This window comes from Anas platyrhynchos, chromosome 12, assembly GCF_047663525.1.
Source record: "Anas platyrhynchos isolate ZD024472 breed Pekin duck chromosome 12, IASCAAS_PekinDuck_T2T, whole genome shotgun sequence".
NCBI lineage: Eukaryota > Metazoa > Chordata > Aves > Anseriformes > Anatidae > Anas > Anas platyrhynchos.
The window spans coordinates 12,689,666-12,714,250 of NC_092598.1; the positions used below are offsets into that span (position 1 = coordinate 12,689,666).

At 59.3% G+C, this 24,585-nt stretch overlaps 2 protein-coding genes and 2 non-coding genes across 4 annotated transcripts in view; 3 read left to right on the forward strand and 1 right to left on the reverse strand.

The window, feature by feature from the left end:
• HYDIN (HYDIN axonemal central pair apparatus protein) overlaps nt 1-604 on the forward strand; it is a 113,335-nt gene extending 112,731 nt beyond the window's left edge. Inside the window, exon 85 of the mRNA XM_072043947.1 lies at nt 46-604. Coding sequence (XP_071900048.1) covers nt 46-534 — 489 coding nt within the window. The 3' untranslated portion in view covers nt 535-604. The remainder of the gene's footprint in view (nt 1-45) is intronic.
• A 292-nt stretch (nt 605-896) lies between these two features.
• VAC14 (VAC14 component of PIKFYVE complex) overlaps nt 897-24,585 on the forward strand; it is a 41,344-nt gene continuing 17,655 nt past the window's right edge. The window contains exons 1-13 of the mRNA XM_038185489.2: nt 897-1,060; nt 3,168-3,318; nt 4,177-4,344; nt 4,879-4,941; nt 5,923-6,030; nt 6,461-6,570; nt 7,113-7,219; nt 7,420-7,554; nt 7,721-7,873; nt 9,591-9,651; nt 15,322-15,466; nt 15,712-15,777; nt 22,806-22,956. Of these exons, the coding sequence (XP_038041417.2) occupies nt 957-1,060; nt 3,168-3,318; nt 4,177-4,344; nt 4,879-4,941; nt 5,923-6,030; nt 6,461-6,570; nt 7,113-7,219; nt 7,420-7,554; nt 7,721-7,873; nt 9,591-9,651; nt 15,322-15,466; nt 15,712-15,777; nt 22,806-22,956 (1,522 nt within the window). The 5' untranslated portion in view covers nt 897-956. The remainder of the gene's footprint in view (nt 1,061-3,167; nt 3,319-4,176; nt 4,345-4,878; nt 4,942-5,922; nt 6,031-6,460; nt 6,571-7,112; nt 7,220-7,419; nt 7,555-7,720; nt 7,874-9,590; nt 9,652-15,321; nt 15,467-15,711; nt 15,778-22,805; nt 22,957-24,585) is intronic.
• On the reverse strand, nt 2,178-2,248 carry TRNAG-GCC (transfer RNA glycine (anticodon GCC)). The gene has a single exon. It is a non-coding gene; the product is annotated as a tRNA-Gly (tRNA).
• Nucleotides 8,820-8,890, forward strand: TRNAG-GCC (transfer RNA glycine (anticodon GCC)). Its single transcript has one exon. It is a non-coding gene; the product is annotated as a tRNA-Gly (tRNA).

Sequence of the window (24,585 nt, forward strand, 5' to 3'; positions counted from 1 at the left end):
TCTGCTTTTCTGACCCTCTCCCCGTCTCTTCTGCCCCCCTTGCAGACCGACTGCCCCGATTTCCAGACGGAGAAAGCCATCAGCATGCCCCCGGCCGGCGCGGGGGGCTCGGAGGTGTGCGTGGAGGTGACCTACGAGCCCTGCCAGCTGGGCGAGTCCCGGGCCACCCTACGGCTCTCGGGCCCCCCGGGGGGCGACTACAGCATCCCGCTCTTCGGCCTGGCCCTGCCACCCAAACCCCAGGGCCCCTTCCTCGTCAAGGCCGGCGGCAGCACCTCCATCCCCTTCAAGAACGTCTTCCTCCAGCCCACGGCCTTCACCTACAGCGTGGAGAACCCGGCCTTCGCCGTCCGGGCCACCGGGACTTTGCGCCCCAAAAAAACCATCTTCATGGCCGTCTCCTTCGAGGGCAGCCCGGGTGGTGGCAGGACCCCCGTCAGCAGCCGCCTGGTGGTCTCCTGCCCCCGGGCGGCCGGTGTGGGGTCGGGGGTCTCGTGGGTGTACTACCTGCGGGGCCTCCCCACCGACAAGTGACCGGGGGGACCTCCACAGGGATGGAGCTGATTGTGGGGGGCACCGCGGCTAAAGGGGGGGCATGGCAAACTGGGGGGAGCTTTGGGGGGCTTAATGGGGGCGTGTGGGGGGTTATAGGGAGGGTGTGGGAGGTTATAGGGGGGTGTGGGGGGGCTATAGGGGGTGTTCTCTGTAATGGTTTGGAATAAAGAGGGTGAAGCACGGAGCGAGGATGGTGATGGAGGCTGGGGGGGTGATGGAGAGGCTGGGGGGGTGTTGGTCCTCCAGCCGCCAGGGGGGGGTCCTGAGAGGGCTGGGGGTCACGTGAGGGGTGCCGAGGGTCACGTGAGGGTTGGTAGGGGGTCACGTGAGGGGGGTGCGGAGCTTTGGGGGGGGGGTCAGGTAGGGAGGGAGGGGAGGGGGGTAGGGAGGCCGCCGGTGCCATGAACGCGGAGCGGGACCTGGCGCCGCTGGCGCCCAGCGTGGTGCGGGCGCTGAACGACAAACTGTACGAGAAGAGGAAGGTGGCGGCGCTGGAGATCGAGAAGTGAGCGGCGGGGGGCGGGAAGGGACGGGGGGAGGCACCGGGAGACCCCCCCCCCAGTGGGTATCGGGATCTCCCCCGTGCGCACCCGGAGCCCCGCGCGTCCTGCTCCAGGACCGCGGTTTTTTCCCCACTTTGTGCCACCCCCAAATCCGATTTGGGACCTGCTGAGCGCCCACCGTGGGAAGGGTGCAAGGGGGAGGAAGGCAAGGGGCAGCCCTTGGGGCGGGGGTGCCTGGGTTGAGGTCAGCCCAGACCTGCGGTGGAGCAGCACCCACGTCCCCAGCACTATGGAAAGAGGCACTCAGCACCCTGCTGGGGCACCTCCCGGCCCCCTGCCCCATAACGTGGGGGCAGCTCCTGCTTCCTGGCCCCATACATCACCCATTGGGTGCTTCCCACAACCCCGAGCCCTTTAAACCCCGAGGGGCATAAAGCTGGCACTGCCCCAGCAAAAACCCCACTGTGCGCCCTAAATCCCGGCGGTAAGGGGCTGCCTCCGAGCTGCTGGAGCTCGGTGCCTGTTCCTCCTGCTGGATGGGGCCTGGGGCTGGGCTGGGACCGGAGTTGGAGCCATTTGCCTGCAATCAGCAGGTTTTTGGGGGGTTTCGTCTGCCACTGCTAAAAATCTCAGCTCCTGAGTGGAGCAGAGCGAGGGGCTTCATGATGACCCCAAGGAGGAGGACGATGGCTGCTTTGCTCACAGCAGGGTGAGAAGAACAGTGCCAATAATCATTTTTGGGGAAAAGGTTGTAAATGTCTTCTAGAATGCTTTTCTGCGTTACAAAGCGGGTGGTTGGGCAGCGATGCTTGTCTAGGAAGGGGCAATGTGGGATTTCGCAGCCCCTTGGCCCCTGTCTGGCTCCACAGGATTAAAACACGAAGGGTGTCGGAGCAAAATCCTGAGCGTCAGAATTTCCCAAATCCAGTGCAGCAGGAAAATTAAAAAAAGAAAAAGAAAAAAAAAAAGAAAAAGGTATATGGAGTTTGGCACTGGAAATCTTTGTGCCTCCATCAAAGATTAAAGTAAGGATCCTTACTTAGGCTGAGACGCTGAGGCCCGTGGGGCTGCTCCGTGTGCAGAAATCCAAGGGAATTAAAAGGGAAAAAGTTTTTTGGCTGCATTGGCCGGGAATCGAACCCGGGCCTCCCGCGTGGCAGGCGAGAATTCTACCACTGAACCACCAATGCCAGATGTGTGCAGCTGCCCCACGCCCTGCCCTGAGGGTTTGGTGGGAGCAGCCCCCAGGGGTGGGGGTCACCGAGCCCCCCACCGAAAGCTGGTGCAGGAAGCAGCTCCAGGGAGAGGTGGGTGTTTCACGGGCAAGCCCCGTCTGCTTGTCCTTAGATGTGGAGTGGAGTTTTTAAAAAATCCAAGAGGAATGTCAGCTGAAGCAACGGGTGGCTGGGGAGGTCCCAAATCTCTGCGCTGGGCACACATCTGGTGGGAAATAATTCTGTGCTGAGCTGTCAGCGTGCTGTGCCATCATCTTGTGCCATGTCGGGGACAAATGACCCTTGTATCCCATGGGACAGCGTGTGTCCTGGTTGAACGGTGTCCTTGCCACTTCCTCAAGTGGCTCTTGGGTTTGTGGCACTGACCTGGAGCTTGCCGGCCCCTGCTGCCCCAAGCAAGGTGCTTGGGCTCCGTACGGAGCAGAGGACCTGGTGGCTTCTTCTCTGGCCTCTCAGCCCCTTGGGGATGGAAGAAATCCTCCTCCCAGCCTGGTCTGGCATCTAGCCCTTTGAAAGTGCTGCTGCGAGCATGCAGCCCTGGTTGAGGGGCCCTTGAGAGCTGATCCTGAGCTGGCTCTGGGCTCTGGTTCCTGGGTTGTGAGCTGCAAACAGGGCTGCAGGCATGGAAATGGGGTGAGAGCAGCAGAAGGGCAGCAAGCTGCTGGTGAACATGAGAAGAAAAAGTTCTGCTCTGCCAGACAAGGGTTTCACTTGTGCTCTCCCCAGACCTTCCCCTTTTTGCTGCCTCTTCCTCGTGTGCTGTGCCCACAGCTCCACATCCCCATTTGTGCCGGCCACGGGGAGCTGAGCCCAAAGGCGTTCACATCAGGCAAAATCAAAATCTTTTTGTTCTCCTCCTCTCTCCCCCCCCCAGGCTGGTGCGCGAGTTCGTGGCTCAGAACAACACGTCTCAGATCAAGCACGTCATCCAGATCCTGTCGCAGGAGTTTGCGCTCTCCCAGCACCCCCACAGCCGCAAAGGGGGGCTCATCGGCCTGGCCGCCTGCTCCATCGCCCTGGGCAAGGTAAGGGCGAGTGTTTTTTGGCTCCTGCACATCACAGAGGGACAGAAACTGCTCCACGTGCCGCGTTAATTAGCCGTGGTGATGGGCTCAGAGCTCCGTCGGGCTCCTCGCTTTTACACCACGGGGCTGATTTTGGAAAGGGCCCGCAAGGGAAGGAGTCAGCTTGGCACGTGGCAAAGGCAGCACGGAGCCTGGGAGGAGCTGGCTGTCCCTGCTAGAAGAGCTGAGAGGTGTAATTTATTTATTCACTTAATCCCCTTCCGATGAGAGTTTTATTCCCTTGTTCATTTAATCCCCTTCTTCTGATCAGCTGAATCGGCTGCCTTGAGGCCTGGCATCCTTGGCATTAGCTGCCTTTAAGCCGACGGCCACGTGGCTCTGGGCAGCGCTCCTGTCTTCATCCTGGTGTTAAAACCCAGAGCCTCTTCCCAAAACACTCCTCTCTGGGATCTGTCAGCCCCAAAAGGGCCCCGGGGCACAGCCTGGGAGCGTGCCCCGCGGTCACCGGGGCAGCCACGGAGGAGTCGGGCTTGGTGGCCTTGAAGGATGCTGATAAGTGCCTGAATCTGCTGGTCTGCACCCTGGTGATTTCTTTACTGTCTCCTGTGCTGGATGCTCCAGAAACACCAGGCGGGTTCCCCCACGTGGGTTTGTTTTAACAAACTGGGAGAGCAAAGCTGCGCCGATCTCTCCTTGGAACGAGAGCCCCAGAGCTGCTTCGGGTAGCAGCCAGCTCCAAGAGCTGTCTGTAGGCAGCCACACACCCCAAATCTGCTGGTTTCTGGGACCCGTGGCGGTGCCAGCTCTTCCCTGTCCCTGCGGCGTGCTCCTCAGTGAGCAGCATCCTCCTGCCCGCAGGACTCCGGGCTCTACCTGAAGGAGCTGATCGAGCCGGTGCTGACGTGCTTCAACGACGCCGACAGTCGGCTGCGGTACTACGCCTGTGAGGCCCTCTACAACATCGTGAAGGTGGCCCGAGGCTCCGTCCTCCCGCACTTCAACGTGCTCTTCGATGGCCTCAGCAAGGTGAGGAGCTTCCTCGAGCCCCCACGCGGTTTTATTTCCTCCGCCGGAGATGCGGGCACGCTGCCCCGTGGTGTTGTAGATATTAGGGTTCACCACGTTCTCAGTGCTCACCTCCAGGATGCGTTTTTCTGCTCCTTGTTCAGCGGTGTAAGGAAACGAGGCTGCCAGAGCTGCTGCAGGCGAGGTGGCTCTGCAGCACGATGTCTTTTTGGGGGGCTTGCAGGGTCAAAACCACACCTACACGTCTGTGTTGGCAGCTTATCGCTGCAAACTTGGTTTTTGGTGCCGCTTGAGAGCATGGCTGCTGGCACACGGGGAGGTGATGGGTGCCTCGTAACCCCCTTAGAAAGTGTCTGGAGAATTTGTTGGAGCCTGATGAGGAGTCAGAGAAAGGGATTTGTCCCTGACCATCCCGATAACACCACAGGAGAGCAGCAGTCCCGTGAGCGCGCTGGGAGCTCCGCTGCAGAGGCAGGAAAAGACCTGGGACCTGCTGGTGCACTGATTTCTTTTTCTCATTTCTGTTGTTCGCAGCTGGCTGCCGATCCTGACCCGAACGTTAAAAGTGGCTCCGAGCTTCTAGACCGGCTGCTCAAGGTATTTTTCCTCTTCCCGTTGAGGATTTTTCCTCTTCCCAGTGCAGGCACGTGGCCACAGCAGGGTGCTTGGGACACCGTGGTCCCCAGAGGCTGGAACCATCCTGCCACAGTTGTGTGGCTTCCCTGAAAGCATTTATTTCTGTCTCAGGCTGTAGCCTGTTAGATCGAGAGGCTGGAGGCGATCCCAGGCAGCGGGTTTGAGCAGCCAGCAGGTTATTGCAAAATGCAACGTGTGTGTTTAGCTCTTGGGAGCCAGGTCTCAGGGGAAGCAAGGATTTGGTCTGATTAAAGTTGTGCACACACCCCAGGAAGCAGCAGGGCTGCCTCTCTCATTTTCTTGCCTCCTCCCTTGCCTAAATGAATAATGAAGAGCAGAGCTGCTGCTCCCAAGGTGGGGCAGACATGGTTCCTCTTCCTGCTCTGCGTGCTGGGGAGGTTTTACTTGAGCAGACTGCCCAGTTCCTCTTCTGCTGGGGGAGGCAGCGGCTCCTGCCCTGCTAGCAGTCAGCAGCCACCTCGCCGCCTCTTCCTGCTGCACCATCTGCCCCGGTGTGAGCACCCAGCCGGGCAGCAAAACCCACCGAGCGTGGAGGAAGGGCTTTAAGGCAAAGCCGCGGGGCTCTCCGGTCGCCGACACACATGATTACATCAAAGCTGCTCAGCCGTGTGTGCGGAACAGCAGCGAGGCATGAATCAGAAGGGCAAATCCCCTCCTGCTCACATCCCAAGCAGGAGCCTTCCTCTGTGGGTCCATCTCAGAGTTATTCACTGCCCGAGGGGAATTCCTGCCTCAGCCCTCAACAAACCACATGAGTCGTCCTCACGAGGACTCCTGATGTCTCCTGGCTGTCTCTGACAGACCCGCTTATCGAGGATTTGAGGTCTTTTCCCCGTCATGTGCCTTAAAAGCAGCTGGCTGGGGGGGGCTGCTTGGCCTCGGGGTGCTCGAGGTCCCTTCTGACACACTTGGGTCCTGCAGGACATCGTGACGGAGAGCAACCAGTTTGACTTGGTGGGCTTCATCCCGCTGCTGCGCGAGAGGATTTACTCCAACAACCAGTACGCCCGGCAGTTCATCATATCCTGGGTAGGTGCGCACGGGCTTTGTACGCAGCCTCTGAAACACTGCGGCCCCTCAGCATCCTCTGTCTGGGCAAGCAGCAGGTGGCCGTGGCGATGGGTGAACTCAGGGACCCGAATTTATTTGGGCAGGTTCGGTAAGCCGGCAGAGATTTCCATCTGCTCTTTGAAACGCCGCCTCCCTGCTGTGTCGCTGTAGGCACGGGGACGTGATGGGCTTCTGCCAACCTGGTTCAGAGCTTTGGTTAGCAAACACCAAGCACTGCTCGTGTAAATCAGTGCTGCTCTCCTGTCCCACACGGCAGCCACGCTCCCCTCCTTCCTGCAGCCCAGCTCTGAATGCCTCCGTTCCTCAGCATCGCGCCAGATTTGTGCCGCTGGGGTTAGGTGGCTGCTCCAAAACTCACCCGTCTTTTCTCGCACCTTCCCCGAGCTAGATCCTGGTCTTAGAGTCCGTGCCTGACATCAACCTCTTGGATTACCTGCCTGAAATCCTGGACGGGCTCTTCCAGATCCTGGGAGACAACAGCAAAGAAATACGGAAGATGTGAGTGTGGGGCCCAGCTGGGTGCGGGTCCACGTTGTGCTCCGGGGCCAGCGCGTGTCCCTGCCCCGGGTGGGTGCCTCGTTTGCTGTCACCCTTCACCAGCTTAATTCTTGTGTATAACCATGGTGAAACTGCTTGTGCATGGTGGATCGAAGTGTCCTTGGCCAGGGCCTCACTCCCCCGGGTTGTTTTGGCTGTGGTGGCTGTGGGGGACGCCGTGGTCTGGCTGTGCTGGCTGGGTTTGGCCCTACCTTCCCATCCCCTGAGCACGGTACCCTCGTTCCTTTGTGCTGCCGGGGCTGGGGGTGAGATTTGGGGACCCAAGGGGCTCAACGGGGCACGGCACCAGCCCAGAACTCCTGGGAGCCAGCACCACGAGCTCGCTTTTCAGCTCCACTGCCAGGTCTGAAGTCTTGAGGAGCTGGGGCTAGGAGGAAGCAGGGGGGGTGAGCACAAGCACCGTGACACCCGCGTCCCCTCTTGGCACGCGTGTCCAGGCTGCCCTCCGTACCTCCTAACTCACCCCCTCTGCTTGCCCGCAGGTGCGAGGTGGCCCTCGGGGAGTTCCTCAAGGAGATCAAGAAGAATCCTCCCAGCGTCAAGTTCGCAGAAATGGCCAATATCCTGGTGATCCACTGCCAGGCCGCGGGTGAGCAGCGCTCAGTGGCTTTTCCTCTTAACCAGCCCTGCTACCACCTCGCACCTTTGCTGTCAGTGCCTGAAAACCTGTACTGGCTGGAGAAGGGGGCTTGTCAGCTCTGGTTGCACGTGGTCCCTGTTGCGTGGGGTTTGCTGTCTCTGTCTCACCTCTGCTTGTCCTGTTTTGTTTTTTTTTTTTTTTTCCCCCAGACGACCTGATCCAGCTGACGGCCATGTGCTGGATGAGGGAGTTCATCCAGCTGGCTGGCCGGGTGATGCTGCCCTACTCCTCGGGGATCCTGACCGCTGTCCTGCCCTGCCTCTCCTACGACGACCGCAAGAAGAGTATCCTTGTACCTGAGCTGCTCCCGGAGGCAGCCAGGAGCCCCGCCGAGAGCCAGAGCTTGCCCCGGCCGCGTGGACGCGAGGGGCGCTGGGGCTGGGGCCGGGGCTGCGGTGGCTCCTCCGCGCATGCCTAGGACTGCGTGTTCCTTACACTGCCTCCACTCAGACATCAAAGAGGTGGCAAACGTGTGCAACCAGAGCCTGATGAAGCTCGTCATCCCGGAGGACGATGAAATGGATGAGGCCAAGCAGGCGACAGCCCCGCCGGCGGAGCCAGCCTCAGAGGAGCCCGTCCCCGAGCCAGAGGCAGCGTCCGGCGGTGAGTCCGTGTTCACCTGGGCTGTTAGAGGTGTGGTGAGGGTCTTTAGGATTAGTGCCAGGGTTGATTTGGTTCTCTGGGGCAGGGAACTGCATTTTCTATGAGCTTTGGAGACCTGTTTCACCGATGATCCACTGCTGAGACAGACACATTTGGTGCTCTCTGCAGAGCGGGTCGCTGATGCAGCCTGGAGCCCCACCAGGTCTGTACTCCCTGGGGAACACCCCCTCACCACGCTCCACTTCGATTTAGCCATTAACTGACCTGAAAAAGATCGTTTTAGTTAAATGATCAGTGTCTTGCTACATAACACAGGAAGAGGACAGCCCGTCTGTCCTGCAGCAGCTGGCTTGAGAGGAGCCACTGTCACCCCAAGGAGAGCTCAGAGCTGTGCTAGTCCTGGGAGGCTGCTAACAGAGGCCAGAGAGCATCGGCATGTGCATGGAGGGAAGTGTATGTTGGGGAAGGATAAAGAACAGAAAGAATTTTTAATCCTTCCCAAGCTCGTGGTGCTTTTGAGGCCATCACGCTTGCGTTGTCCCAGTGCCAAGATGACCAGAAGGCTACAGCAGAACAGGAAAGAGAAAAGGTGACAAGTGTGGTGGGAGGCCTGGAAGAGCACCGAAGGGAGAAAAAAGTAAACTGAGAGGGTTCTGGGGGACCGAGGCCTGCAGGCAGAGCAGCTTTAGGCTGCCAGCATCCCTTCGGCAGGCGCTGTTGTCCCAGGGTGGCTTCGTGCTACCTCTGGCACATCACAGCACACGAAACACATGTAACATTTAAACAACATGGGCTGATTTTACTCTTCTGGGGCTGCATGTTCAGCCCAGGGCTTTTCTATAACGTATCCACGGGCAGCTTTTGGAATACCCTGCATGGGAAGGAGCGGGGCAGGGGCAGGGGCAGGGGCTGGAGGCGATGCGCGCGGGGCTGAGCAGCGCAGGCAGCATTGGTGGTTCAGTGGTAGAATTCTCGCCTGCCACGCGGGAGGCCCGGGTTCGATTCCCGGCCAATGCAGCAGCTTTTTGGAAGGGCTGCAGGGGAAGAGCGTAACGCTGCGTTGCAGCAGCCAAACTTTTATATTTTTTTCCCCTCCCCGAGTTGTCGTGAGACGTTCTTTCGTTAAAATATCGAAGCAGTTGCGTTTTGCGTCGATATCTGCTCCTTTGGGCAGATGACAACGCACCTGGAGGCAGGCAGGAGGAGACAGATCTGTGATGCTGTACAGCCAAAATTCCCGGCTCTGCTCCCGCTTTGTGCTGATGTGGCAGTTCTGCTGCGTGTGAGTAGAGGCAGCTGGCACAAGGGGGCATTCAGAGTCAAGCTCATCTTGTCACCGTGCTTTGTCACTGCGCTTCCAAGCCCCAGTTTCAAATGGTGGCCAGCACAGGCTCGTGGACTTGTGCAGACGTCTGCGCTCTGCTGCACACCTGGAGCTCTAAAATCCCTTGCTGAAAGGTCTCTGGCTGAGCTAGAAGCAGCTTTGGTGGGGCTCAGCCTGCGTGCTTGTTTCCAAGTGGCTCCTCAGAGACCTCTGTCTAGCACGGAGCAGAGGCTGCTCGGGTTGCTTGGCCTCCGTGTGGGGTCACACCACGGGAAAAAGGGGTCCCCGGGGGCCCTGAGCCCTGAAATGACGGCTGGTGATGTCTGTGCAGGGGGGCGTGCTGCCCTCCAGCCTCCCAGCCCTGCTCACTGCCTCCTCTCTGTCTGCCCCCAGGCTCTCTGGATGCATCTGGTGACTCCAGCGTGAGCAACAGCGGCGTCTTCCCGGCGAGCAGGTAGGGGGGCTCCTCGCAGGCTGACTGGGGGGTGCTGTGGGCTGAAAGCAAGCGGGGCCTCACGGGTCCCAGTGGGTTGCACAACAGGGGATGCATCTGCTCCAAAACTTCTAATTTCTGGCATAAATGGAGGGCTTTTACCATCCTGTAAAAGGCAGGAGGCCAGGTGAGGCAGCGAGTCCGTACACTCAGGGTTTTTACACCTCTCCTGTGTTCGGTCCCGCCTGGTTGGAGGCTTCAGCTTAAAGAGGAGTGAAGGTGGGGAGGAGTGAACACTTATTTCGGCTCCTCCACCTTGGCTGCGTGCAGCAGGAGGTCCTCGGTTCCTCCCCATGCTGCAGGGGGGTTGATCTCACACGGAGGCATCGGCCTCGGGTGAACACCGACCGCCCGAGGCTGGTGGAAGAGCTCAGGGCCCTCGGGGATCCGCGCTGCAGTCCTGGCAGCCCACCACGGCACGGAGCTGTGGGGCCGGCGCTGAGCAGCCCAGCTCCAGCTGCCTGGGGCTGAGGTGTCCTGGCAGCCACTGCCACCAGCCTGTCCCCCGCGTGGCATTTGTAGGGCCCACGTCCCGGGGAGCTGCTCCGTGCCCAGCGCCGTCCCTCCCCAAATCGCACCGAACTCCTCTCTCCTGCGCGCACCTTCCTTCTCAGCCAGCTGTCGGTGAATTCAGTGGCACATCCACCCTCTCCCCCAGCTATCCTGCTGTTGCTGCAGTTTCTTTCATCAGAGATCATGATTTCCAGCACCTTTGTTGTGCTCCTGCCTGTATTCCCTCTCTGTTGTGGTCCCCGGAATAGGATGTGTTACTCCAGCTGCGTCCTGACCTGTGGTACCCATCGGAGTGCATCCCAGAGCCGGTGCCAGCTTCCCAGCTCTGCTCTCTGAACCCCTCTGCTTCCTTCGTTTGCCTGCAGGCTTCGTTTTGTGGCTGTCGAGTGGTTCTCCCCAGCTTTCCTGCGGTGCCAAAGTGGGCGTACGGGGCTGAAACTGGAAGGGGGAAAGGGAGAAAACGCGAGGCACCGAGTCAAGGGGCCACGCGGTAACGGAGTCTCTGTCCTGGAGATCTTGATCTGGGGAAGAGAGGGAGGAAAGGCAGCTCTGAGCTCAGCAGGAGGGATGCTGCTGTGCCCCGTGCTCGGTGGCTGTGGGTGTCCTTGGCTCCTGCCAGCTGCCCCACGCAGTGTAGGAGCTCGCTGTGGAGCAACGCAGGCAGGGAAGCGTGGAGATGAGATTTTTGGCAAAGCGGCTTGGGTTTGAGCTCCCTGAAGCCTGCTGAGCAGGAGATGCCGGGCTGTGGCACGGGGCACAGCTGCCAGGAAGCCTGTTTCACCATCCTGGCTCAGCACGGGGACCTGCCAGCTTTTCCCCAGGGCACTCGTTGGGGGGTCTGGCAGGGGGTTGGGGGCTGTATGTGACCGATGGGAGTCTGGGACGCCTGCCTGGTGCTCTGTCTCTCGTCTCCGACTTGGATATTGCTTCTCTGCCCGTCTGCTGGGGCAGCCAGCATCCAGGGCTTCAGGTCTGGGGGAAATCTGTCCTGTGGGAAATTGGAGAAGCCAAATTGCACCTCCAGAGCTGCAGGAGGGTGCTCTCAGCAATCCCCCGAGCCCGTGTACCCCAAGCTGCTGGCTGCAGGGCCAGGGGGTGCCGGGCAGGCGCAATGCAGAGCCGGGAGCAGGCAGCTGCCCGCGTGCCGAGTGCCCGCTGGGTGTCAAGGCAGCACCACGGGAAACCATTCTGCTGCCCTTCCAGGCTCCGGAGGAAGCTGCAGCTGCCTTTTAGGATGAAGTCACTCTTTGCTCGTGTTTTTGTCCTCTTCCCCCCCCCCGGGAAGCAGCGCTGAAGCGTGGCCCTGCGCCAGGCGCCCGGCTCTCACGGCCCCTTCCCCTGCCCTCCCCGCGCAGCCACCAGCCGGCGTGAGGACGGCGAGGCAGCAGCAGGGGAAGGAGGACGACCTCGACCTCGTTCAGCAGGGGCAGAGAGAGGAGCCGTGCAGCTTCACGGCCCGGCAGCAGCGGGTACGACGCGTGGAGATGCGCCGCAGGGAGGTGGTGAGGGCTGGATGCTCGGTGGGCGGATGCCGGGCGCATTCCTGTGGCCACAGTGACCCCCCCTTGTCCTAAAACGTGCTGTCAGCCGTCCAGAAATGCTCCGTGGTGACTGCCAGCTTCGCTTGGAGGGAGCTTCCTGGTGGCATTCGCTTGGAAATCAGGGCTGGGGCTGTGCTGAGGCAGAAGCTGGCTCCCAGGAGAGGCTGGCTTTGGGGACTGGAGGGGCTTCTGGGCAGGTGGGGTCCCTGCCTTCAGCTTCTGCAGAAGAAAAGCGGATTCCAGAGCTGCTGGAGCCTTTCCGTGGCCTAGCTGATCCTGCCATCGCTAGTTTGAGCCCAGCTCAGGAAGGGGAGGTCGAGTTGTGGCTCCTGGAGCAGAGTGCTGATTTCCTTCCTTCCACGTGAGCTGCTGAAAGAGACGATGCAGACAGCTGTCCTGCCCCGAGGGACCGAAATGGAAGGCGTGTTTCGGGCTCCTGTAACCTCATCCACGTTTCAGTGCAGGACTCGAGCAGTTTGAGGCCACTTCCCAACCGTCCTGCTTGGCTGGCAGGCACTCAGCAGGGCTGGATACGCAGGAATTAAACAGGGGTGCCGGGATGATGATCCCACACCAAACCAGATGAGGGGCTGGGAGGCTCCAGAGGAGCCTTTGTGATCCTTGCCAATGCGGGGAAGATTTCTTTTGGGTGATGCTCGGCAGCACAGCAAGTCTCAGGTTTTGTAGCCTCCATCCCCAGCTTTGGGTGGGCAGAGGCCGTCTCCCCCAGGATAGCAGCAGCGTGTTCTGCGGTACATCCAGATGCCATCCCTGTCCCCTGTCACCCCGTGGAAAGGGCAGGCTGCTGCCACGTGGCTGAGCTGTCCGCGGCCGCCTCTAGATCAGACGATTTTAGATAATGGTAGGTAGGGCTGAGCACAAAGCTGAAATTGCAGCTTTGGGCTCCAGCATGGCTTCGTGGGGAGGCTCCTCCTGGCCCGAGAGCCTCCTGATGCCGAGGGGAGCTGGGCTCTGCCTCGTGCTGGCCTTGGGCACCCTGCCCCAGCCTTTGTCACGGTGACCTGGGGCTGGCTGAGCAGGAGGAAGCCAGCAGCACGGACATGGGAGCGATGGAGAATGAGAAAGTGACAGCTTGTGGCACGGGGAGCGGGGAGGAACTATTTACCTCCTGGCCAGTGGCTCCGGCCGGTTCAGCAGCCCAGCTGCCAGCCCATATGGGACGTGGCCTTGTGACTTGGACCGCAATGAAAGAACCTGGGTATTTCCACCCTTGGCGCTGCAGCTTGCTGAGCCCGCTTAAAGGCTAGAGCCTGGCCCGGACCTTAACCTTGTCTGAAAACGGGGTCAGGAAAGCAGCTGGGCCGGGCAGGGGGCCAGGAGGGAGATGACAGCTCAGAGCCTGGCAGCGAAAAGCAGCTGCCGAGGAGAGAGATGGCAGAAGATCCTGAAGAAAGCAAAGAGCTGAGAAAACAAGCTGATAAGGGAAACGGGGTGAAAACCATCCCCGTGGACTGGATGCACTTGGAAAGGGAAAAGCGTTTGCGTGCTGGAGGGTGCCTTCTGAGATGGGGAGCGAGCTGACAGGACCGCTTGCAAGGAGGGGTCAGTTTCCCCAGCCACTGCTGGGAGGGGAAAAAATGCAAAAAAAGGCTCCACTATCCAGAGGCGAGAGCCTGCTGCAGCTCCCACTGTTGCTAAATTCACCGTAAAACCGCTCGCTGCAGCACAAGAAGCACGCGGGAGGCGCCAGGGCTGCGCCAGCCCTCCGGAGCAGCGGGGGAGAAAGTAGGGTAGTGGGTGAGATGGAAGCGATCGCATCCGACATCTGCCCTGGCACAGCTGTCGATGCTGGGAGCCCGAGCGGATCGCATTAAGGCAATGCCATTACCCTCGCTGCCAGGCGCCCGCTCGGGGATTAAGGAAAGCCAGGACGCACGGGCAAGCCCTGAGCCGGCTGCAGGAGCGCTTGCAGTGCTTCACTGGCGCCTTTCTCCCTGGAAATGCAGCAAAATCTGGTGCTGCTCCTGCGTGGAGGAGCACGGTCAGGGGCAGCGTGCTGCTGTGCACGTGCCGTGGCACTGGGGAGAGGGTTTTGATGAGCTCGTTTTGCACAAGCAGGTAGGAAATGGCTCCGTTGCGGTGCCGCCGCAAACCGCGCAGCCCTGCGTCCCCAGCCAGCATCACCCACCGCTCCGGCATCTTCCCGTGCAAACACCAGGCACGTTCCTCACGTTCCCCCCAAGATAACTCCCCTCCTGCGCAGGCAAAGGCGTGATTTGGCGTGGAGATGTAATCAGGTCAAGGATTCGTGATGCTCTTCGCTCGGGAGCCTCGTGGCAGGTGGAGCGCAGGGGAGGGAGCGGAGTCCGCAGGGAAACGGGTTGGTGAGGGCAGCCCCCTGGGCGAGCTGCTGCTGATCCCAGAAGAGGTGGGGAGCAGGAATTAGGGGGCTGGGGCAGGGGGGAGAGGTGCAGGACCACTCACCGACACCTCTCCGGGGTCAGAGTGGCTTAAATCCACGGGGATGCTGCTCGTGGGGGGGCTCCCCCTCTCCTGAGCTCCTCCTGGGCCCTCCAAGCAGCAGCAGCAGCCTGAGTCCATCCCTCCTTCCTCTCTGCTCTGAATGTTTAGCCCTCGGCTGATGTTTGCAACATCAAAGCACAACTCCAGCCAGCTCACGAGGCAATTTGCAGGCCCCAGCATCTGTTACGTGACGCAGATGAAGCAGTCAGATACTTGCAGAGCTGTCAGGGGCCGCAGCCTCCTCATCCAGCCCTCAGAACGCATGTCCTGGGGAGGATCAAATCCTATTAAGCCACACTTCTACTTGCAAATTATACCATGAAGAAGCCTGCCCTTTAGGATTTCTTATCAAACGTGATGCAGAGGAGCTCTGCACACCATAGAAAAACCTGCAGGAGCTTGGCCCAGCCTTGAATAATTCAGTGGCTCGGCTAGGAGAGGAGTGCCTTGGCTCTGGCTCTTCGGTGCAGCTGATCTTGGAGGTCTGCTTCACCCCTCGCTCCTCGGCCCAGTCCATGGCAAGCACAAAAGGGACAAAAAAATGCTGTAGCATCGCTTCTCCTGCTTTGGGGTCTCCTGGCTGTGCCAGACATGGGTGCTGTTTGGGGAGAAGCTGGAACGTGCTTCACCACAGTAAGAGCTGAGGGTCTGGAGGCCACCGGTGTTATAAAGGAGGCAGTGTCCTCATGAACCAAGGAGTTGCTCGCTTTTGTCCCTGGATGATGAGTTGTCTTTAGCTTTCCTCTTGGCGGTGGTTTTTGGGAGCCACCATGGTGTCCTCGGGGTGGCCTTGTGGCAGAGCTGCCCCCCAAAACCACTGGGGACCTCCTGCAGCTTGCTTCCAGGTTCCTGTAACTCCTGAAGATACGAGCACGGGTCTTGGGCTGCCCTGAGCAGATCTGGATGTACCAAATAAAAAATGTGGGTGGTAGGACTGCTCGGGGCTGGATCAGGCCAAGGGGGTGGTTTGGATGTTTTAGGGTTTGGGCTGAGATGTTTGATCCAGCCTGTGGCATGCTATGAACCTCCTCATCGTGGGAGGAGTGAGGTGGGCATCACAGCGCCGAACCCAGCCCCTTTCTTTTCTGTGCAGCTCTGAAAGGATCCAGGTGACCCTAAACCTTGATGGCATCGTTCAGGTGCTGGACTGCCACCTTCACGACACCTCCATTGGGATGATGACCAGGATTGCGGTCCTGAAATGGCTCTACCACCTCTACATCAAGACTCCTCGGAAGGTAGGTGTAGGACTCGGCACCTGAGCCTCGAACTTCCTCTCTTGGTAGCTTTGTAACCAAATGTCTGCCTGCATTTTTCATGAAGGCTTCGGCTGCTGATAGCCCAGTAGCTTTAGGGAGATGCTTCCAGGTAGGATGGAAAATGCTGGAGAAGCTTTCAGCAGCATCCCCAGGAGTGCAAAGGGTCCCTTGGTGGGTGACAGTGGGGCCTGTGGGACTGATGGTGTTCACCTCTCTGGTTCTAGATGTTCCGACACACCGACAGCCTCTTCCCCATCCTGCTGCGGACCCTCTCGGATGAGTCGGATGAGGTAGGTGCTGCCGCTTCCAGTCTAACTGGGAGCTCCCCGTCCCCACTTCCAGCCAAGTTTTGGAGCAGCTTTGCCTGGTTTGGTTGGGTTGAACCTGGGAATTTCATGAGGTTTGGCCAGCGCTGACACCAGGGAGTTCAGCCCTGGTGGCCAGACCTGGAGCCCGCAGGTAACAGGCTGCACCCTTGCCAAGCTGAGAGTCCTGTTAGGCTGGTGTCGTTTGTACCTTTTGACTGTGTGAGCCTTCCTTTCCACCTCCGAGAGCTGGTCACTCCTAAAAATCCTTTTTGCCTGCCTGGGAAGGCTCAAGGCTCTGGGATTCAAGCGCCAGGGGTGATGTCTTACCCTGGTGCCATGCATGGGGCTGGGTCTTGGTCAGGCACTGGGTGAGTGTGAATTCAGACGCCTCATGACAGCAGCATGCAGATGGGGATTTTTTCCACCAGATGCCTTAAAAACTTAGCTGAGACCTGGCAAAGCAGTTAAGCAGTGCCCACCGCCGGCAGGGCCCCATCAGCCATGCCTGGTAGAGCTGCCCCTGTGGTGCGACCGCCATGATGCCCCATGCTCGGGGGGCAGTCGCCTGCCTTTAGCCCCTTCCCGCGTCCCCAGGCTCAGAATTCAGACACTACCTCATCTCAGTGTCTGTGTCAACATGCCTTTGAGACACCCTCTGAGCAACCACACCGGGCCCAGCCCGTGCAGCAACAGCACGCCGGGGCCTGGAGCGGGGCTGCGGGGTAGGCCCAGACCCGCGGCCTTTTCCCTTTTCCCAGCACGTCGAGCTTTATTCCTCTGTAAATCCTGACTGTCCCCTCTTTGTAAACCCCTGCTGCAAAGGACAGGGTGGGTTTTTAACTCTGGTGGTGCTTTCTGAAGTCGTTAAAGCTAAGGGGAAACGTCTGTCCGTGCTGCTCTCTGCCCCAAGCCCGTGCTGTAGGGGTGAGCTTTCAGGCCCGCTGCCTGGCTGTTAGACCCATAGCAGCAGCAGGATGGCTCAGGAGAGAGCCAAACAAATATTTGGCTCACTCCTCGCTGCCCCTGCTCTGGCCTGGCTCTCCAAGCCCCCTGCCTGCTCCTCGGCTTCCCAGTGCCATGCTTTCCCCTTCCTGAGATGCTGTGCCTCTTCTCCCTGTTCCTTCTCTTTCTTCCTCTCCTTTTTTTGTTTCGTTTCCATTCTGGTCTTCACAATACCAGCATCTTTCCCTTTTTTCCCCCCTCTATGCCACTCTAGAGCATTCTTGGTGCCTGTGTGGGGTACCGGTGGCTTCGGGCCGTGGCTGGTGGCGCTTCCCCCGTTGCTGGCCCGGGTTTAGATGCAGCTTGCACAAAGCTGCCGGCAGCCCGTGAAGCCTCTCAGGCCAGATCTTCCTCATGGAATAAAAATCACACGCTCCCTGCTTGGGATTACACGCTCAGGGCATCAAACCCCAACGCCAGAATAAATCCCTGGTGCGAGGGGGTGTTAAGAGAGGAGGGAAGGGAACAAGCAAGCGAGGGAATGACTTGCACTTGTGAAGGCAAGCGGCTGCCTGGCCATTTTCCATACCCTGCTGCTTACGATGCAAACCTTTCCAAAAGAGTCCCCAAGCACACATCTGCCTTTGCAGTGCTCCAGAAAGCCTGCATCTTGCAGATAGTCTCTCCGGCTTGGCAGGAGACTGCAGTGAGTCATGTTGCAATTACACTGCTTATTAATATTTGAAAAAAGCAGTGAAGAAAGGACCCCGGTGATGCATTTCCTCCATGTGACATAACTGGGAATGGCTCAAAAGTAATTTTAAGCTGATTTATTTAATCCTGTCTTCTATTTATTTAAATGTTTGGGGGGTTTTTTTTTGAAGGAAATCCATAGACAAGTCAATCCATTAAATATCACTGCTCAGCTGGCTCCCAGCCACGTTTGCTGCTCTCTGCAGAGGAAATAGAAATGACCAAAATAGTAGGAGGGGGGGGTTCGAGACAAGCATTTTTGGGAACGACGAGGGCAAATTGAGATAGCTAACCTGGAATGTCAGCCCCTGCTAGAAAAGGGGGTGCAGGGTGCTCTTTAAGCCACGTTAGTCCTGTTCGAGGGCACTGCGTGGTGTTCCTGCACACATTGACGGTGTCCTGGGGCAGATTAGGATCCCCAAAAGCTCTCAGCTAATGGGCTGGGGATGGCCAGGTTAGCACGGGGACTGTGTTCAGGCACCTTGCCGTTAAGTCTGGTCTTGCTGAGCTGCTCTGAGTCTCTCCATAAATAATCGAGGAGGAATTTGCGCTGGATGGGGCTGGATCTGCGCCCTTTCAGTTGTCACGTATGTTTTTCATGTTGGAGCAGCACAAGGTGTTGCACCACCTCCACCACGCTGAGCAGGGGCCAGCATCTCATGATGCATCTGTGGCGTCCTGAGTCATCTCCGCCTTCCCTCCCCTTCCCGGCCGTTCCCAATTCCCCAGCGCCAGCGGAGAAACAGCCAAGAGACCTCGTTAAGATTCCCAAATGCAGCGCAGCAGCAGCACAAAGGAGCTGGAGCGAAGCTGAAGCAAGCAAGTCCCTTTGATACGTAGATGAGTGGGGATGCGAGACTCCTGGCTGTCAGGTTTTGGGTTGCTGCACTGCGTCGCCCTGCGCTGGCTCCGTGCTTCCCTGCCCCGCGTTTCTCTGCATGTCAAAGCTGGTTTGGGGCTCGGTTTTGAAAAGCACTGGTTAAAATTCGATGTGGTTAAGACACCCTAATGGTTCCGGGATAACAGGTTTGTGGTGAGCACAGCGTTTTCTGCACAAGCTGCTCCTTTCGTCTGTGTGGGTATCGCAGCCCCGACTCCTGCTAGCGAGGGGCTGAAGGGCTGGTGGTGAAGAAAGCGACAAGTCAGAGCCCGGGTGCCTTTGGGCAGAACATGCTGGGCCTTTCCATGCTCAGGTTAAAAGCACGGTTGCTGCTGGCCGTGGCTGAAGGCAAGCCGTGCTCTGCAGGTTGTTGCCCTCTGCAAGCTCCTCTTACAGAGGTGGTTTCCAAATCAGCTGCTCGGCCGTGCCTGGGGGAACACAGCAGGGGATTTCTGAGAAAAACCTGCACCGGTGGCACTGCTTGTTTTCTCGCTTTGTCCTGCTTTCCTTTCTCCAGCTGCAAATGGGAGCTGTTTATTTACATCCTCCTGTTTGCTTATCTGCTGCTATCAGCCTCGCTGGGGGCTGGAGGCTGTGCTGGGACCTTTGTCTGACTCACGCGAGCATGACGCACGAGGAGGAGCTGGGGTCTGATCTGAGGCAGGATAAAGTCCAGCTCCCTCTGTGCTCTGCTGACACCAAAACCCACCTTTGTTCATGCAGCGGGCACACCAGGCTCTAAATGCAGCAAGAAGCTCCCAGCCATGCCCTAGCTTGCACCTCGCAGTTGTGTCTCCTGGAGCATCCCGAGCTGGGCCATCACCTTCTAAGTCCCTGCAAACCTCTCCCCTTGCACCCAATTCCCCGTGAATGAGGCTGAACAAAAGCTTGTGCCAAAGCTGTCTGAGCATGGTGTGGTTCCAGTTGTGCTCCGTTGGGTTTAGCTCCATCCTGCTCCTGCTCCTAGAGTTTAATCCCCTGCGCAAAGCAGCGAGCTGAAAGGGGAGAGCGCACCAGGAGGAGAGCGCTGACACGCCTGTGCCTGGCTTTTTGATGTTTTTTTGGTGGTAAATATTTTCCAGAGGGAGACTCGATGATCTTGAGGCCTCTTCCAACCTAGAAATTCTGTGATTCTGTGACTCGAGGCGACTGGATACCGGGGCAGGGAGGTTCCCCGTCCTCAAGAGAAGTTACGCTTCAGGGTAGGCCTTAATGGCAGGGTGTACAGAGAGGGGGATAATTTAAGTTGGGTCGTGGAAAATGCGGTCAGCCCAGCCTCGGGTCTGTGCAAGCAGCCCAAAAACAGCACCCGTTGTGCTTTGGCAGGCATTCAGCCCCCCAGGGGCACCAGCAGCTCCCTCCCACCAGCCTGCATCCTTCTCCGTGCATCCTTCACCGTGCTGCAGTGCACAGCGAACCCAGCTCGGTGGCACCAGGCTCCCCGTACCCTAATTAAACACCTCCAACGAGGTGCTCAGGGCTGGGGCAGCTCAGCAGAGTGCCGTGCATCTTCCCCGGGGGGCTGATTGCTTCTCCCTTTTGGGGGACAGCGTGCCCCAGGCCTGTCCTTGCACCCCAGGATGGGTGCAGACGGGGGATCTGTGAGAGCAGGAGGGAGGACGCGGAGTTCTCAGGTCTCTGGCGTGGTTTTGGCTGGCCGTGGCCGTGTTACCAACCAGCTCCCCCACCTGCTGTTTGTGTTGGTGCTGTGAAGGTGTGTTCACACGTCCTGGGATGATTTGCCCTGGGCAGAAGCCTCTTTCCCCTGTGCTAGCTTCTGTAAATGCCCCGGAGGTGCGAGGAGCAGCGCTGCAGAGGGGAGGAGAAGCCCCGGCCACGCTGCTCCCATCCCCTCCCAGCAGCAGGCTGAGATCTGGCGGCTGGAAGGGAAAAAAAAACCTTGGCAGGATCAGAGGATAGAAGTTGCTGTGCTGGGGACCTGAAAAGAGGCCCGGTTAAATTGGTGTGGGAAGATTAATGGTGGTTTTTTTCTTCTTTTTTTTTTGTTTTTAAAGCCGGCGGAGGGGGGGACGTGAGTTTGCTTTTCACACCGTGCGCGCCTGGGGCCCAGCCAGCCGCGCTGCTCGCCGCTCTTGGCTCTGGGACGGAGCTCCCGTGCTTTCCTCCCCTCCCCAGTAACATCTGCAGGGTTTGGAAGGAGAAAAAAACCACCTAGACAAACTCAGCAAAGCCTTCAGAGCGCCTTGAGGACCCGCAGACCCGTGCCGAACAGAGGGCAGGGGGCTGCGTGGGACGGCTGCTGAGGGGTGCGGGCGCATTTTGGCCAGAGGCAGAGCCCCAGCAGGGACACCAAGGGGACACTTGGCACGTGGGAAGGTGCCCGAGGGGAGCGCAGGAGGGGTGTCCGTCCATCTGTCCCTCTGCAAGGCTGGGTGTGAGATGGCAGAGCTGGTCCAGGCGCAATTCAAGCAGGAGAGGTGAATTAACCCAACCTGGATCCGGGGAGATGTGGAGGGGGCTCGTGGCGTGCACCTCACACAGCCCCCGGGGAGGGGAAGGGTCTCCCACCCTCTTTCCATCCTCGCTGCGGGGCTGCTTCACCTCCCTCTTCCCTAAAACCCCCGGGGATCCAGCACTTGGCCCCAGGGCGAGCCCAGCCTCGGGCATCCTCACGCCCCGTGTCTGGGGAGCTGGAGATGGCCCCGGCCCCTTCCTTGGATGGTCCTGGGGACTGGCCCCGATGATCCCAGGGACGGGGACCCGCTGGCACAGCCGTCCCGTTGCCATGGCACTCGCAGCCCCTGCAGGATGCCGCTCTCTTGCAGCCTCCTCGTGCACAAAGCTGGGTCTCAGCTCGGCGCGGGGATGTGCGGCGCATACCAAGCGCTGCTGGCTCGGCTCCGGCCGCGGCCGGGAAGCCTCTCTGCAGCACGCGGGGCGGAGGCCGGGCCTCCCTGCCTCTTTCCCACGGCTGGAAAACCCCCCAGGCCTTCGCCCTAAATTTGCCCTAAATCTGGGGGCTGTGACCGGGACGGGGCTGCGGGTGACACGATGCCCGTGCCGTTTTGCAGCTCTCCAGCTGGTTTTTCCCGACGCTGCAGGGCCCCGGAGGCGAGCCGAAACCTCTGGGTCCCTGCTGCTTTTAGCCAAAAAGCAACGAGAAGCCTCCAGGGGTGTTATTTACCCAGCTCGGTGCCTCCCCCTGAGCAGCACCCGCTGGCAACCAGGTCCCCCCGTGACGGCACCATGGGCTGAGCTGCGCTCTCCTGGCCCCCAGGGATGGGTTCCTCGGTGCCAAAGCTGCTGGTGGTGGTTGTTCTCCCTGGGGTGGCAGCAGGATGGGATTTGGTGGTGTTTGTGCTCCTGAGGTCCTCCCAGGCGTGCTGGAGCCGAGTGGTTAGTGGATTTCCAAGGCTGGCTCTGCATCCCCGAGCCGAGGAGGGTCAGGATGTGACCCAGGGGTACCGGAGGAGCTGATGGGGGCAGCAAGGTGCTCATCCAGGTGTTCTGCCATGCCATGGAGCAGCTCTCCCTGCTCCTCTCCCCTTGTCCGTGTCCTCCAAAGCCTGGGCACCAGGCTGTAAGGCTGTGGGGGCTGAAACCTCAGCGTAAAATTGACTGTAATTGCAAAAGAAAATCACTTAGGATATTTATGCAGCGTAGAAAGCCAGGAGCACCTGCCTCTCGCGTTATCAGGGTCCCTTTTCATATTCTGTACATTATAAAAATACATATTGGTGTTTTTTTTTTGTAGTGGGGTGAGGGTTTTCTTGGTAGCTCTGAAGCTGAAGCTCGCAGCTCCACAGAAAGATGCCCAGGGGTTCGTGAGAGCACGTGGAAAGCCCCCGGGGCTGTGCTGGATGCGCAGGGCTCCGAGGTGGCTGTCAGCCCTTTGGGCAGCCTCGCTGCTCCGCACAGCCCTGGCACGTCAGGGAGGAGCGATGAGGCACCTAGACACAAGGACATTTGGATGAAGAGGGCCCCAAAATAGCTCGAGACATGAGAAGAGCAGGGGAAAAAAAAAGGAAAAAAAAAAAGAAAAGAGAACCTGTAATAATTCCTCCAGAAGCTCTATATGTAGGCAGCGGGGACTGACCTGGCTGGGGGAGGAAGGAGCTGCTCTGGGGTGCAGGGAGCTGGGGCTGCACTCGGGGCAAACCCCGAAATGGGGAGAGGGGGAAGCAAACCCCGCTCCCGACTGAATGGGGGCTTAATTTCCCGTGCTGCCCTGGGACTCGCAGAATATAAGCTGCTGGGCTTGTCCCCTTTTCTCCTTCCTACCCCAGCTCCTCTGCAATCAGTTGAAAATCCTACTGTGGGCCCCATAGCCCTGTTTTCCCTGCGTCTTGGGATTTGGCGCTCACCCTCCCACCTCCCCTGCCCCAGCAGGGATTTTGGAAAGCAAAACCCTCCCCACGGCCCCTCTCCTCGTGTCATCGTTCCCGCTCACCCAGCGCTCTCCCTCTCCCTGCAGGTCATCCTGAAGGACCTCGAGGTGCTGGCCGAGATCGCCTCTTCCCCAGCGGGGCAGACCGAGGGGCACGGCCCCTCCGAGACCGCTGACCCACGCCCCGGCCAGGTGGAGCTGCACATCCCCGGCAGAAACAGCCAGCTGAGCGCCTCGGGTGAGTGCCCTCTGCTGCTTCTTGATGGCTTTGGAGCTGAATCACAAAGCCAAGCCACTTGGTGCTGGGTGGCACCCGTGTCAGACCTCCTCAGGTGGAAGGGAAGGCTGCTCATGGGCTAAAAAATCAAAATACCAGCTCCCACCCCGCATCCCTGGGGGATTCGCTGTCCATATTTTATTGCTCTTCCTTCTGGCTCATCTTCTGGGGAATTGGCCACGGTTAGCAGCATGATGCTGCAGAGGTTGGTGTTGGGGGATGTTGTTAGTGCCCCTTTTTTTAATGGGGCCTTCGTTGGCAGCCTCTTTTCTGCCCATAGAAGCCCTCAGAGCCCTAAACGTGGTTCAGGACGGGCTGTTGGCTGCCACCCGAGGTGCCCAAAACGCAGCGCTGCGGAGGGCTCAGCCCGTGCCCGTGGCACAGCTCCTCGCCTGCTCGTGGCTGCGTGTGCTGAATGTGAACCACGGCGTCGCCCCGAGCCCTCGGAGAGATGCAAAAGGACAGTCCTATTGTTTGGGGACTTGGGAGGGGAAAAAAAAAGCCTTCCATTAATCATCCCAGCACATCAGGCTTTTTTTTTTTTTTCCACCTTCCCCTGTCTGTGGCTCATCCTCTGCAGTTGCTTGGCTGCCCCCTTCTCCTCTGCTGCTGCTGCTGCTATCGAGGAGCCTCCCGGTTGCGCTCCCCGAGCCAGGTCGTCCCGGCCAAAGACACATTTCATGTCAGCTCGGGATTGTAAACCACGAGCAGAGCCAAGGCTGCCCCTCCTGCGCAGCACGCAGCCGCCGCGCCTCGCAAAATCACCGCCGGAGCCTCGCTCCTGCTCCCAGGGCTGAATTTCCTCCGAAGAGCACAAATAATTCCCCCCTCCCTGGGCCTGGGAAGGTCTGCAGCAGGAACCAGCCCGGGGTTTGAGGTTTTCTGAGCAGTTTGGGTTTTGCAGAGCTACCTGTCTCGGATGTGTGGGGTGGAGAGGGGTTGCTGGAAGCCCGCTGAGCTCCGCGGGTGCCGGCGCTGCGCCGGTGTCCCCAGCGAGGCTGCGTGGGTGGAGCAGCGCCCGCGGCGTTGGCCAAGCTGCCGAGGAGCTGCAGCTCAGCTCTTCGCTGATGGCTCTTGCCTGAGGTTTCCTTCCTTGTGGATTATCTAAAAATAGCAGGCTGCATGGCGCGCATCCCAGCGGCTGCCGTGGCCCCTCGGAGCTCTCGGGAGGAGCAGCCTGGCTGCAGCTATCGCAGCGTGGCGTGGAGAGGAGCTGGGCTTCTCAGGGCCTCGTGCAGGGCTCCGGTTATCCCAGCGTGGCTGTGGTGACTGCAAAGACTCCTTTTTTTGTATTTTTTTTTTTTGGGGGTGGGAGCATGGCTGATAGCACCCCCCTGGTCCGCGCGATGCTGCGGTGACGGCGCTCCACGCGAACCCAACCTCTGCCCCACACACCAGGTGTGGGCGAGCACCCAGGCACCGCGTGTGCACCCCGAGGGGACTGGATTTGGACCAGGTGTGCACCCCGAGGTGCTGCGTGACCCCACAGCAGCAGGACCTGGGTTTGGACCGGGGTGCAGGGCAGCAATCCCTGCACACAGCTCCCCAGGTGGTTCCGTGCCGCGCTTGGCTTGCGCGGCCGTGTCTCGA